This window comes from Poecile atricapillus, chromosome W (genome assembly GCF_030490865.1).
Source record: "Poecile atricapillus isolate bPoeAtr1 chromosome W, bPoeAtr1.hap1, whole genome shotgun sequence".
NCBI lineage: Eukaryota > Metazoa > Chordata > Aves > Passeriformes > Paridae > Poecile > Poecile atricapillus.
The window spans coordinates 53,771,295-53,785,582 of record NC_081288.1 but is presented as its reverse complement, the minus strand read 5'-3'; the positions used below and the strand labels follow the sequence as shown (position 1 = coordinate 53,785,582).

The 14,288-nt window shown below is 40.0% G+C and overlaps 1 protein-coding gene across 1 annotated transcript in view; it reads right to left on the bottom strand.

Annotated features, from left to right (window-relative positions):
• LOC131591867 (potassium voltage-gated channel subfamily D member 2) overlaps positions 1 to 14,288 on the bottom strand; it is a 265,875-nt gene that overhangs the window by 6,367 nt on the left and 245,220 nt on the right. Inside the window, exons 3-4 of the mRNA XM_058862971.1 lie at positions 10,364 to 10,526; positions 516 to 614 (exon numbers count right to left, since the gene is read on the bottom strand). Coding sequence (XP_058718954.1) covers positions 516 to 614; positions 10,364 to 10,526 — 262 coding nt within the window. The remainder of the gene's footprint in view (positions 1 to 515; positions 615 to 10,363; positions 10,527 to 14,288) is intronic.

Genomic DNA, 14,288 nt, shown 5'->3' with positions numbered 1-14,288 from the left:
AGGTAACATTAGATTACAATGCATTTGAGTTAATCACCAAGATTTTCTTTAAACCCAGGTAGGTGCTTCGAGGGAACACTTCACTCTGCAACACCCCTCTGTGCAAACAATATTCAAGAGCTGCTTTTTCCTTAACTGATGATGAAACCTGGTTTTGTCACCCACGTTCTACCTGTTTAAAGCCAAGTGAGGTAAATCCAACCCACCTCCTAAGAGGCAAATACTCTGTACTTCCCTTAGTGAGTTCTTCTACAGGATCTAACTCCAAAAATGTGAGTTACATTGAATCCAGCGTTTCTATCTGCACATTTCCCTCATCTCTTAATACCCCACCATCGATTCTCACAAGCTTCCTTTATCAGTAGTAATCGTCCAGTTTATCCTTCCTTAATCTACCTCTAAAGATAACATTGCCCAAAGTCCCAAGGTGATTTGCCCTGGTGATAGGTAGAATAAACTACTGCTGGGCTATCATTAAGTGGTTACTCCAGAGGTGGAGGGAACACAAACATTACCTGCTGCAGCTGGTTACTCAGCAAGCCATTTCGTTTGCTCTGCATGTAGGCATTAGCGCTCCCACTCTTCGCTGCACGGATTCGAGCAAGCCTGGCTTTCTGTGTAAATAGACAAAACAGAGTGTCATTTGTACTCATGGCCATTATCCTATTTATCTAAAACTGCTAATTGGAATCAGTTGCTTATGAATACCAATCTCACAGTGACTGACAGGCTGCATTGCATCCATCCTCCAGGTGGAGCAAATCACAAGTGTCTTCCCATTTAAAATGCATATGATAGAAGTTTTTATTTGTTTGCATGTATCAGCTACTAAAAACAATGACTTTGGAGAAGAGATCAGACAGATCAGTATGGAAGTGCTGCCTTTTATTTTTTTTTGCATTGCTGCAACTGCCACTCCTTATGTCTTGTGGGGAGAAACATGGGCATCCATTGCAGTTTCTATTGCAGTGAAAATCTCTTTAAAGGGAAATAAACAGTTCAGAAAAAATATAATATTGCAACATCTATGAGTGGGTTTCTCAGAGTCTTCTGGGTTTTTGGAGTACCAAAATGTGATAGTGCTTTTATGCTGTCTCCCAGCTAAATTTCTGAATATTTGCCAGGCCATTTTAGAATCATAGAATGGTTTGGGTTGGAAGGGGCCTTAAAGGTCATCTAGTTCAAAACCCCCACCAGGACCAGAGATGCCATGCACTACATCAGGTTGCTCAGGGCCCCATCCAGCCTGGCCTTGAACATTTGCAGAGGTGGGGCATCCACAACTTCACTGGCAGCCTGTTCCTGTGCCTCACCACCCCCTTAATAAAGAATCTCTTTACAACACCTAACATAAACCTGCCCTCTCTCAATTTAAAACCATTGCACATTGTCGTGTCACTATGTCCCTTTATAAGAAGCCTCTTTCCCTCCTTTTTGTAAGTCCCTTTTAGGTATTGGAGGGCTGCTCTAAAGTCTCCCCAGAGACATCTCTTCTCCAGGCTGAACAACACCAGCTCTCTCAGCCTGTCTTCATAGGAGAGATGCTCCAACCCTTGGATTGTCTCTGTGGCCCTCCTGTGGAGCCTGCTCTAACAGGTCCATGTCTTTCTTGTGCTGAGGACTCCAGAGCTGGATTCGGCACTCCAGGTAGGGTCTCACCAGGGCAGAGTAGAGTGGGAGAAGCACCTTCCTTGCCCTCCTGGCCATGCTGCTTTTGATGCAGGCCAGGATGTGGTTGGCTTTCTGGGCTGTGAGTGCACAGTGCTGGCTCGTGTTCAGCTTTTCATCCACAAGGACTCCTGGGTTCTTCTCCACAGGGCTGCTCTTAATTCCTTCCTCTGCCAGCTTATACTCATATGTGGAATTGTCCTGATCCAGGTGCAAGAACCTTGCACTTGAAATTTTTGATTTTCATGAAGTTCTCATGGACCTATTTCTGAAGTTTGTCCAGGTCCCGGTTTGTCTGGATGGCAGCTCTTCCTTCTGTTGTGTCAACTGCATTGCTCACCTTTGTGTCATTTGAAAACTTGCTGAGGGTCACCTGATCTCACTATTGCTGTCTTTGACTCTCTCAACCATTAATGTGGAAAACAGAAGCTTTTATGGGATTATTAGGATGGCATCTGGTTCTGTTTTTTTTGTGGCTGGTTATATGTGTAAGATGGAATCTGTTTTTATCTTCATGGTTAGATTTCTTATTCTGAAAGCCAAATGCCTAGCAGCATCTGGAATTAAACGGCTGCTGAAGCACAGAAGGAGATAAAATGAAGGACTTGAAAATCCAACTTTGATATGTAAGTAGGGATTTCCATATCTGGTATTTACCCAGTTGACATTTTCAAAAAATAGAGAGTATTTCTCCCCTTTCCCCAAATTTCTGTGACATTAAATGTCAGTATGCACTTAGAGAGGGATGCAGCCTGGTCAGCACAGCCACCAGATCTTTCTGGCATGATTAATAATTAACTGACTTAGAGGAATGTCTCAACACCGTGTTTCTTTGCACTCACAGCCTCAAACTCACAGATCTTCTCAACAGCAAGCCAAGAAATTTATGACAGCTAACAGGTAACATGGCTGAAATCTGGCTTATGCTATGTCATCCACTGATTATCATTTAATTGTTCTGAAGAAAATGAAGTAATGCTCTGTGTGTGTGCAAACAAAAAGCTCATGGGAGGCTTTTGGCTTATTTGTGATATATTGCCCATTTGAGGATGACACATTTGTTTATCACCTTTCTTGGTGAACACAGCTTTTCCAGCAATGCAATTAATACATCTTATTTTAGTGGAGAGAAAAGATCCCCAATGGCCTGGCCTGGGGTCCCCAGGAGCAGTCAGTGTGGGGAACTGTTACAGCTCCCACCCACCTGGCTCGCTTAGGCTCTTAGGTGGCACATCCAAGGCTACCAGCACGGTTAGGGCTCAGTCCTCAGGGTTAGCAATTAAAAAGTCCCTTGGCAAGGCAGAAAATAGGTTGTTTTCAAAGTGGTGCTCCTGTGATACCACCCCAGCATGCTGGGTTGAAGGGTGGGGGAAGGAGTTTTACCTGCACCACAGATTAGTCATGGGCTGGGACAAGTGCACTTGGTTATGTTCATAAGTATATAAAAGTTTAGTCTTAGGAGCTCAAGATGCTTTGGAAATGCCTTTAGAGGATGCAGCTTGGAGTCCCATAAATAAATTATTTCAGTCACACATGTTTTAGCTGTGGTACTTTTCAGTCTGCTCTTTATACAGGGAGATTCATTAAATTTAATGAACAGACATTTAACATACATTAGTTCTGCTTTTCCTTTCAGCATGCATATTCATTTTCTCTTTAGTGATTGAAGTAATAATTATGGTGCAGCATTGTTTAATAAATAAATATGAAAAACATAACAGTCCATCAGACTATCTTAATATATCAAAGTGCTATGACACATATAATATGAAGGTTGTACTTTCTATGTGAAGATTTAAAATTGCTTTTCAAGTATGAATTTATTGCATCTTAGGAAGCTTTTGTGAGCTAGAAAGTAATAGCATACATCCTTCTAGCTGAGACTCATTCAGAAGGCCTGAATTTATATCATTTACCAAAGAGAAGACAGTAAATCTGTTACCAAGAGAGGAAGCAGATATTGTGGCCTCCATGTTCATGCTTCAGCTTACAGAAAATACTGCAGAAACTGGAGGTGTTTACAAATCTGTTAAAGTGATAAGATTTATTTTCAGTGCTTCTGCCTGATTTATATATGAGCCTGCAGCATGAGCAGTCTAGTGACTTCTCACATTTCCTTTCAAGGCATCATTAAAAGCTCATGTCATCCACAGGATTTTAAGGGCTGTGCACTGGGGATGGAACTCCCATGAAAGACATAAAAATTATGTGATGACATCAGAAAAACTGTGGTTACAGAAGTACTGCATTTTCCTTTACTCTGCATTTTCTGTCGTGTATAACAGAATGGGAGTGACAACTGCCCCTTTCAAAGCAAAGCCCTCCCTAATCCTCTTCTTCCACAGAATAGCTAGGGGAAAAAAAAAAAAAAAGTATTAAGTCTTTCTGAAGTAGGTGATATTTCTGCTATGAAGATTTCCTGAGTATGAAACTTTGGTAATTTTTACATGGTCTAGGACTAAACAAATGTAGATGAAATATAGTTCTTTTACATATTCTAATGAAATTCCTCCTCAATCATCTCATCTCCGTCTTCCTAAGAAGTTTGATAGCCAGCTCTCATTTTTCCCACATCCCTTGTATTTGCACTGACCTTCTCTTTCAAATGCATGTCTTTCTTTTTTCTAGCTTCAAATTTTACAGCATAGATTTGGATCCTTGTCTACTGCTGCATTCATAAAGGGAATTCACTGTTATTCAACAATAGTTAGCTTTGTCAGCTTTAGAATTATAAGCATTCATTTTTACAAGGTTTTAAGTAGCACTAAAGGTAGCACTGTGGGGTATTTACAACATCCAGCTTTAACACTCAGATGCCCAGCTATTTTAAAAGAGTGATTTTATCAGGAAGACTTTAGGACAGGACTTACTGTGGTACTGGAATAATTTCTGGCAGGATTCTCTTCAACTTGCTATGCAAGAAGCCAGGGTAGCCCAGGCAATTTAGTACTTAACGCCTGTTGTCTCCTGCTGCTCTCCAGGGTATGTAATTATCTTACTATGAAAACTCAAAAGTTATTAATTACTTACCTTTCGGTTATTATTGTTTAATAATTTTGTACATTTAAAATATTATAATTCCTTCACAGTCATTCTGTGTGCACAGCTTTTGGTCAGGACAGAGCTGGTTTTCTTCACAGGAGCTGGTATGGGGCTGTATTTTGGATTTGTGCTGAAAACAATGTTTATAATTCAGGGATGTTTTAGTTACTGCTGTGCAGAGCTTTCACAGAGCCTCCAAGTGTCTCACTGATGAGGCTGGGCATGGACAGAGTAAGGGGGGCACAAATGGGACAGATGACCCCAGCAGACCAGAGGGTTATTGCACACATATGGCATCATGCTCAGCAATAAAGCTGGATGCTGGTGGGGACTGGCAGGGCTGCCCCTCCTCTGGGATAGGCTTGGTGCTGAACAATTGTTTTCTTCTGTATCACTTTTCCCCACCTGAATTTGCTTCCCTTCCTCCCTTTCTGGTCATTTCTTTCCCTTCCTTATAAAAAGATTAGACTATCTTCATCCTTACCCACAAACTTTTGCACTTTTACCTTTCTGATTTTTACTCCATCCTTCTGAGGAGGACAAAGAGAGTGAGCAGCAGGGTGAGCTTTAACTGCCTGCCTGTGCTGAGCCACAACACTCTGACTCCTAGAGAAAGGATGAATATTGTCCAAAATATCAGTTAATTTTTTGTTTATATATTTTTTTTTGTGTGGTCTTTCATAAATCCACCCTGTGTGTTTGGTTTTAAGTGAAAAAAATCAGGCCCACATTTCATGCTCTGATTTTCTAATTTTCAGTAATTGGAAATGATTGATTTCACATTAGCTGACAATAATTTACAGGACATCAATATGTAATAGAGAAGAAAATGCTGTTTAGTTTGCACATTAATGGATATGGAATTAAATAAGGTTCATACATTTCTTGAATGGTGCCTTACTTTTACAATCTATTCAAATTATTGTTCAATAAACATGAGTTCTACATTTTTTGCTTTAGGTTTGGCTTTTTTTTTTCTAAGCTCAGAAAGCCTAGATAAGTTACTGTTATGTTTCTGCAATACTCCTGATATTAATAGCCTGTCTCATATAAAGAAGTCAAAATGGCTAGCAGGGTTTCCTACTTCAGACACTCAGTTCTAGATGCCAGATGCTGTTAAGCAGTTGTTGCAGTCTATCCTAGAGCTATTTATAATTAGCTAGTAACTGATTATTCATAACTTGACAGATAAATTCATCATGTACAATTAATAAATAACAAAGCCAAGGCAATCTTCAGGATATATTTTGCTTTATGAAGGTAGAAGACCATATGCATGAAAGACTCAGGCTGAATTCCATGTCTAAAGTCGAGTTTTTGAGCTGATGATGGTTGTTTGGCTGTTCTATTGAGGCATCATGCAAGTCACTCTAGGCAGAAAGCGCTTGGGCAATTAATATTAAAGCTCTTTTGTTCCTCAGGTAATGAACAGCACTGGGCAGATGTACCTGCACTTAGGCACTTGTTGGCTAAGATGACACAAGGCTCTTGCCTTCCAAAGACATGTATGGGAAACAGAAAAAGCACATAGCAAGGGATACTTCATTCAGGCTATGAAGTACCTCATAATCATAATTGCTGCTGCAGTATGCTGGGATGGACCTTTGGGTCCAAGCTGCCATGGACTGGCCAGACACCCATTCCAAGAGGGAAGCTGTGCCTCCACCTGTCTCCTCCCTGGGCTGGTAGTCTTCCCAGTGAATATTACACTGTCAGTCTCCTGCCAAACCTTAGCCCTTGCTACCTATCACATACAGAATAGGAAATGATATCCAGTTGTGCCTAAACCTTTCTTGCCCCCTTCCCTTCCCTTCCCTTCCCTTCCCTTCCCTTCCCTTCCCTTCCCTTCCCTTCCCTTCCCTTCCCTTCCCTTCCCTTCCCTTCCCTTCCCTTCCCTTCCCTTCCCTTCCCTTCCCTTCCCTTCCCTTCCCTTCCCTTCCCTTCCCTTCCCTTCCCTTCCCTTCCCTTCCCTTCCCTTCCCTTCCCTTCCCTTCCCTTCCCTTCCCTTCCCTTCCCTTCCCTTCCCTTCCCTTCCCTTCCCTTCCCTTCCCTTCCCTTCCCTTCCCTTCCCTTCCCTTCCCTTCCCTTCCCTTCCCTTCCCTTCCCTTCCCTTCCCTTCCCTTCCCTTCCCTTCCCTTCCCTTCCTACATGACAACTGTCATTAACTTTGGGCAAAGTTAATGAGTAACAAAATAACAGCCCCTTGAAGTTGTCTCTAGCTGAGAAAAGCTCCACAAATAGCATTCTTCAAAATTGTCTCAGTACTGATAAAACTGCTTGAGAAGAAGCACAGTAAGACTCCAGGGCATAATTAGTTATGCCCTGAATTTCAATGCCTAGTTTGGATTATTTATTCATCCATCTCTCATCAGGATAGGCCAGATCCTTGGGCCTTACTATCTGATAGAAAACAATGTTTTGATAAGCATAGATGATTTTTCCTTTCTTTGCCCCCTCCCTCTGTTTTTGTTTATATTGATTGCAAGGGATTTCCTGTACTGCAGCAGAAAGCTGGCCTATATTGCCAACATTTTCTGTATTACAGAGTGGGATTTCATGGTAATTATGACAATGTATTTTTATGATTGGAAGCAGGAGCTTCCTTTAAAATGCATTCAAAATGCAATGGTATATAAATTTCTCTCTTCCATCTTCTCCCAAGCATTAATGTACAGTGTATTTTTGCCAAAAAGAAACAATTGGAATTGTCTAATCTTGAATAACTGTGCAGAACTCAGTAAGTGCGTAAAATGATGGTTGCAGGGCTCTGAACAACTGCAAAGAAAGTGACAGTATTTTTCTGCTGTAAATTGTCAGTGCTTCTGGAACTAGATTTCAACTCTTCAGCAAAGAACTTTCTCGAGTTTTCTTCCAGCCCAAGTGTTTTGCCATTTCTGAAGTCTATTTTGGTTAAACTTCTGTGTGAGATACTGATAAAGTTCCACAATTCAAAGATACAACTATCTCAGTCCAATGGAAGCTGTTGTGGCCAGCAGGATCTACCATTGCCTGCAGGGGTTTCTGCTAGTCTCCACGAAACAGCACCTTCTTTTAAGCTTATATTCATCAGCCTCAGAGAACAGAAATAAGTTCAGTGCCTAGGGAAACATTTATTTTAGAAAATGGTGTAAAGCCTCTATTGTACTGAATGAAGAAGGAATTTCAAACTTCAATAATGTGACATTGTTGCCTGAATATTCTTTTACAATGCAGTAGAAACCCCCTGTGAAATGCAAGGCTATATTTCATGGCTAAATATGGACTATACAGTACCCATGAAGTGCTTTTTGTTGATTTTTCTTTTTTAGAGCAATATTCAGTTCAACATCTCGTCATTTTAGATTGAAAGAGATTAGCTTTGCAGTAGGAGATATCAATGAAACACACATCCAGTGCTAGGTTAATCAGACCTCAAAGCCATTTTCTCCAAAGCAAGAATGGCATAAACACAGTCAGAGGAGATCTCTCATCCTTGCTGTTGGCATTGTTCTGGGGAGCAGAGGAAAAAACGCTTGGCAGGATTGCCATTCATCACTTCATGTTCCTGTTTGAAACATACAATGACCTCACTGTTTTGCAAGGAGAAAATGTCAGTTATTAACTCAAGCAGTTGCTATTCAGGAAGAGATTATGGGGAATAGCAGCCAGTCTACTAATCTAACTTTTGTGAGCTATTTTCTACTGTCCATTTATTTTTCACCGACAAATGGTGCTGGTTTTTGGCTGGGGTAGAGTTAATTTTCTTCACAGTGGCTGGTGTGGGGCTGTGTTTTCATGCTTCCAGTTCTCTCCCTGATCCTGCTGGTGGGGGACTGAGTGAGTAGCTGCATGGGGCTTGGATGCCGGCTGGATTAAACCATGAAATAAATGTAAAGCAGGCCTAGAAAAATGTGTTTTGTGGCATACAGTAGGAGACAGTTTCTATTTGAAAAGGTTGTGTCTGCAGCTATTATGAAAGCTCAGAGCAGGCATGATTGCTGGGATAGAGCAGATCTATTACCCATGACTGCCACAGTGCTCAGGGGCACAGTCAGGAGCACTGTGTCCTGCCTGAGATACAGCCATTTCCCTCCTGCCATTCTAGAGAAAGAAGTAGAAAAGTTCTTGAGAAAAACAAGGTAGTGTGGAAGTGACATGAGAGGGGAACACACAGCTGGAATTAGTCTGTGGGACAAAGCATGCAGAAGAGCGGGTAGAATTAGTAGATAGGTAATGTACAGGATTTAGATCCCTGAAGTGGATTTTAGATCTATATTTTAGATCAGGTTTCTAGAGAGGTATGATATTCTTGTGATACACCTGTTATTTTAACAGCCATTTTCCTCATCTGACAGCATTTTTGCTGTCCATGTGGCCATTGAAGGGTGGTGTATCTTTCACCTGGTCCTCTGAGTTTCTTGGCCATGTAGCACTCTTTTTCCTGATTTTAAGATATTCTGCGAATCATACCACTGCACACATTTATTTCACTGATTTTGGGTTTGTGGTGGTTTTGCTTTTTTTTTTTTTTTTTTTAATGGAGAAATCGGTCAAAAAGGTGGCCAGAGAAGCACACAAACATTTTGTGTCTGACCATGGTGCTGTTGTCAGTATGAAGCAGATGCATTCCCTGGTGTATGTATGCAGTCCCCAGCCATGGTCTGCCTGCACACTTCCCCCAGCAATGAACCTGCTCTCCTGAGACTCAGCACCTCTGAAGAGGGGCCACAGGTCCACAAAAAGCCCAGCCTCAGCCTTGGCAATCATGTAACCTGTGTGCCACCGGAAGCCTTCCGACTGCCATCCGCAGAGTGGCGGAAGGTCTGGAGCATCTCAGCTCCCAGAGCAGGGCTGCAGGGACAATGGGTGTTCCCTGAGCTGCCTGGCACCTCAGAATTCAGAGAAGTGGGTTAGGACAAGGGCATTTGCAGTGATGTGAGGATGAAAGTGACTGTCCAGCCTTGGCTGCATCGCTCCTGATAAATACTTTTCTTCCCAGCCCCTGACATTGTCCGTATGTGTCATGAAGGGAAACAGACTTCTTTTAGATCTAGTGGATATTTTAGTGAGAGGTGCAGCAAATCAAGGAAGCTGGAAAAACTGACTTTTATTTTCATTGTTTTACCTGATTGAGCTGTTTATCTGAAGCCTTTTAAGCAAAACAGAACTGAAGAGAAAAGTTTCTCAACCATCAGATTCCCCCAGAGACTGAATCTGGGACTTTGGATTAGTGAAGCAATCTGTTAGCAGACATGTTAGAAATCATTATTAAGTTTGAGATTTTTTGTTGTTTGGTTGATTGTTTTGGGGTTTTTTCCTCAGAAGACTGTGGTAGAAGGAAAGTCTGCCTGAAAAAGCACAGAAGAATCTTCAGTGGATGAGACTGCAGCTACTGTCTCAAAACTCTAGGTCTAGTCTAACAAGTGGGATAAATTACCAAAATAATACGTCTGTACATTTTGACAGAAAAGATAAATGAACTGGTTTTGGTTTGTTTTGGGGATTTTTTTCTCACAAAAAATAAGAGTGTTTGCATCTAGGACATGGGTTAGGCATGTAGCACATACATACAGCGGTCCTCTTGCTAAGAAACACACGCTATAATGACACACAGCATATAGAAAATATTTTATCTATTGTTCAACAACGTAAGTGGGAAAAATTAGAAGCTCACCTTTTGTGCCCTGCGCTTGTCTGCTCGTTGGTTCTGGTGGTATATACGGCTGAAGTTGGAGACAATTACAGGAACCGGCAGAGCAATGACCAAGACCCCACTCAGGGAGCATATTGAACCAAAAATCTTTCCAGCTATTGTCTTTGGCACCATGTCACCATACCTGGGTTAAAGAAAACAAAAGGCTTAGTAAAGACAAAATATCTTCTAATAATTTAATTTTGCAATGAATTAATTGCACAATATTTTTTACTTCTCTTGCAAATAATACTTGCTGCATATAGATAATGCTTTTACACATATTCTCACATATACATCGTGCCCACTGTTGTGCACAAATAATTTTAATTTGAAACAGATTTTGCATCTCCTGTCTGTCAAACTGGGGGCAGGTAAATCACATGTTTTACCTGCTGTACTCTTCCCAGGGTACCTCTATTGCAATGGAGAGAGAATGACCTTGCAAAGAAAAAAAAAATGTTGAAGTTCAGTCCTTACACTGTTTACTTGAAAGAACTCATCAATTTCATTGGCAAGATCTGAGAGAGACTTGGTAAATTAGATACTAAACTGAATAATCTGTTGTCTCAAGCTGATTTAGTGCTTTCATTTAGCAGGGTGACACATTTTTGCAACAAGTTTCCGAGGAAATCATGGACTTTTTATCACTGTATTTTTTCAACTTGGCTGGACACAAGCGTGGCTGACCTAACTTGTTGGCATGAGAAGCTGGAGTAGCTGAGTTCCAAATGTCCCTTCTATGGTCTAGGTGAAAGCAAACATGAAAAACACAAGCCACAAGCAAGCAACCAAATTAAAACTGCAATCCTGGCAGTGCTCAGAATTACTAAAGATACCACCTTACCTTATGATATTAAATATTGTTTTGTCCAGCAAGTAAGAACAAAGTGTTACTGATGTATGTAAAGGCACTCCAGTGACAACTTATTAAGAGATTTTAGCTCTGCATTTTGCTATATTCTAAAGGGGACAAGTATGTAATTACATATTACAGAGTTTAATAAAAAGATGAATTACTTTCAAGTACCATTCAGTTTTTAACTTTATTGGATTTTAAGTTATTAATAAACATTGATTTTAGCTTGTGAGTTTAGTATGCTTGTGAAGAGAGATAACATACTCCCTATTACAAAGAATTTATAAACTCAGCACAAGGAAAGCTAAGAAATAAAATTGCAGGGGAACAGTGTTTAGAAAATAGTATCTAGAAAACAAAACCTGTCTGTTCAGCAGGAACTGGAAAAATAATAGAGAAGAAGGGAGATCTTCAAGTCAGTGTCCAAATGGTGCACCTAATCATGAGGAATGGATAAAAGGGTGAGTTTATGGGATGATGGAGAAACTATATGAAGTTAGAGGACACCTTCTAGCAATGAGAGCTCAGGTCATGTCAAAAAAAGGTGAAGATGAATGGTTTGTATTTTGTAAGATGTGAGGAAAGTGTTGGAAATAAATATTCAAATAAGTTGCCATCCAGGCAGATATAATATAGATGACCAAGGCTCAGACTCTTGACATAGATTATGTTGTGTTAAATAAATATTTGGTTGCCTTAATACGCATATCCAAGTGTAAAATATTCACATGAATAATATAATTAATACTTCTGCCAATATCTTACCCCGCCACCCCCCCCAACTTACTCAGAATTTGAATGCTATTAGTTTCTCATTTTGTGACATGCATAATTTAACAAAATCGATCTTTTACATGAATAATATAACTGGTCTTAATTAAAAATATCTAAAAACTGGAAAAACACTAGAAAGAACTTCATGCTTTCCTTCACATCAACATTTGCAACCCACAACATAAGCATTTTTGGTGCTTATCTCTTCCTAAAGCCTGAGCTGACTATCAACTGTATGCATGACCAGCAGTTTTTCTTTGGGCAAGGAGGAGGATAAATGACCTTTCAAGGTCTCTTTGACAAATAGGATCCCCAACACCTTACTAACCCCATTTTTCTCCAGGCAGAACAATAGAAAAGCAGTAGGCATAGGGCCAGGGTGGTGAGCTTTGTGGAGAAGACCTAGGATCAAATCACTGGTAAACGTTCTTGCTTTACACTATTCCCTAGTTTTACTTCATTCTTACAGATACAAGTATTTTCATATATTGGATCGAACTGTGTAAACAGAAACCTGACACAACCAGATTTCGAAATGCAGAATTTACATGTGCCCAGTACTAGATCTCTTAAATCGGATCTCTTAAATGAGATTTCTAAACCTATATGTAGATGACTTGAAATGCTAAACTGCTGAACCTCCATAAGCTTCCATTGTCACTGATGGCAGGTGTGGACAGAAGGCATTGCTGGCTCTAATTAATTTGGCTTGAAATTGCTCAGGGATATAGTTCATCCTGTTGATAATGTGACACTATAATTATATGAATAAGGAGCAGACTGGAGCTTTAGGAGTTGTGACAGGAACCACAAGCTCATCTATCTTTAGCATTTCAGTATTTATTTGTGGACCTAACCAGCGACATAAGCAGATGCCTTTTCGTAATATTTTAGTGTGACAGAATGAAATAAAAATATTTAGGATTGTTTGACACAAGAAGGTATTTTGCAATGTTTTTCTTACCTTCTGGACAAAATATCACGCATATGCATATAATGCTTACTTTAAAATAACTTGGTTTTGGTTGCTTTTCTTTTTAGCCTGCATCAATTGTAATACAGTGACATTTTCCAAAGGTAATGTTGCTTGCTTGTTATTTAGTGCTAGTAATACCTTTCACATCATTAATAATTCTTACATAATTAGTTTTTCTCCTGTTGCTAACCACTGTGCTGGAGTTGTTTAAATAAAATTATGGTCAGAAAAAATTACTTCAAAGAAATAAATCTTCCTACTTCTCACAGGGTGAGAAACACATTTGGATACTTTTGTGACAAAACAGAGGTTTTGCTACATTTGCCCTGGTTAGCCTTGCTCTCCTCTGGGACAGTGACACAGATTTTAGTCTAGCATAGTCATGATCAGAATTACTAATGAAGTTCCTCCTCCTGAAATAAACATTGCCTTTAGTTATACCTCATATATCACTGAACACCACCAATGGAAATGGATGACATAAAATGAAGGGAAAATTCCTTCCATAACCCCAACTGCAATTGTTTTATTGTGTGGAAGTTCTCAACTGAAAAAAAGAGTGTAAGTCCATTTTCAGATGGCAGGGAAGTTTTGAGGTGCTAGTATTTCAAAGTGGAAAATTTATACTTAATCTCTAAAACAAATTCTAAAATATGATTTCTTCAGCCACAGAGATACAACAAATGTAGAATCTTATTAAGCAATTTTCACAGACTCCTTTTTCAAAAGGGAACTATTTTAAGGTTTTATCTAGTGCTAGTCTGCTTGTCTCACTTTTCTTCAGGCTAGAACTGCAAACATATTCTCCTTTATTTGTTTTTTTCCCCCTAGTTGCAGTCATTTCATAGCTTTGTATATTGTCTGTTCTGCATATGTCTTTTATTGTAGCCAAAGCTCAAGTCAATCTTTGGGCATTTATGATTTGTACTGACAATCTAATTTTGTAATGTCAGAATTGTCATTCCAATATTTTATGTTCTGGATGAATGAGGAAAAAGAGGCTTCATGCTGATCCCAGTTATCAATCAGGTGCATTCTACTTCAGTTGCCAAAAAGGGAAGGGAAAAGACTATGACAAACTAGGTGTGTCAATCAAGCTTTATCAAATCACAAGTCAGAAACAACATGATCAACTAATGCTTAGGTTTCACTAGATCTACTCCAGACAGGCCAGACGTGCTATTCCTTGCAGTCCATGGATATCTCTTCACTAAGTGAGACTGTACAGGGATGGATGGATGGATAGATGGATGGATGGATGGATGGATGGATGGATGGATGGATGGATGGATGGATGG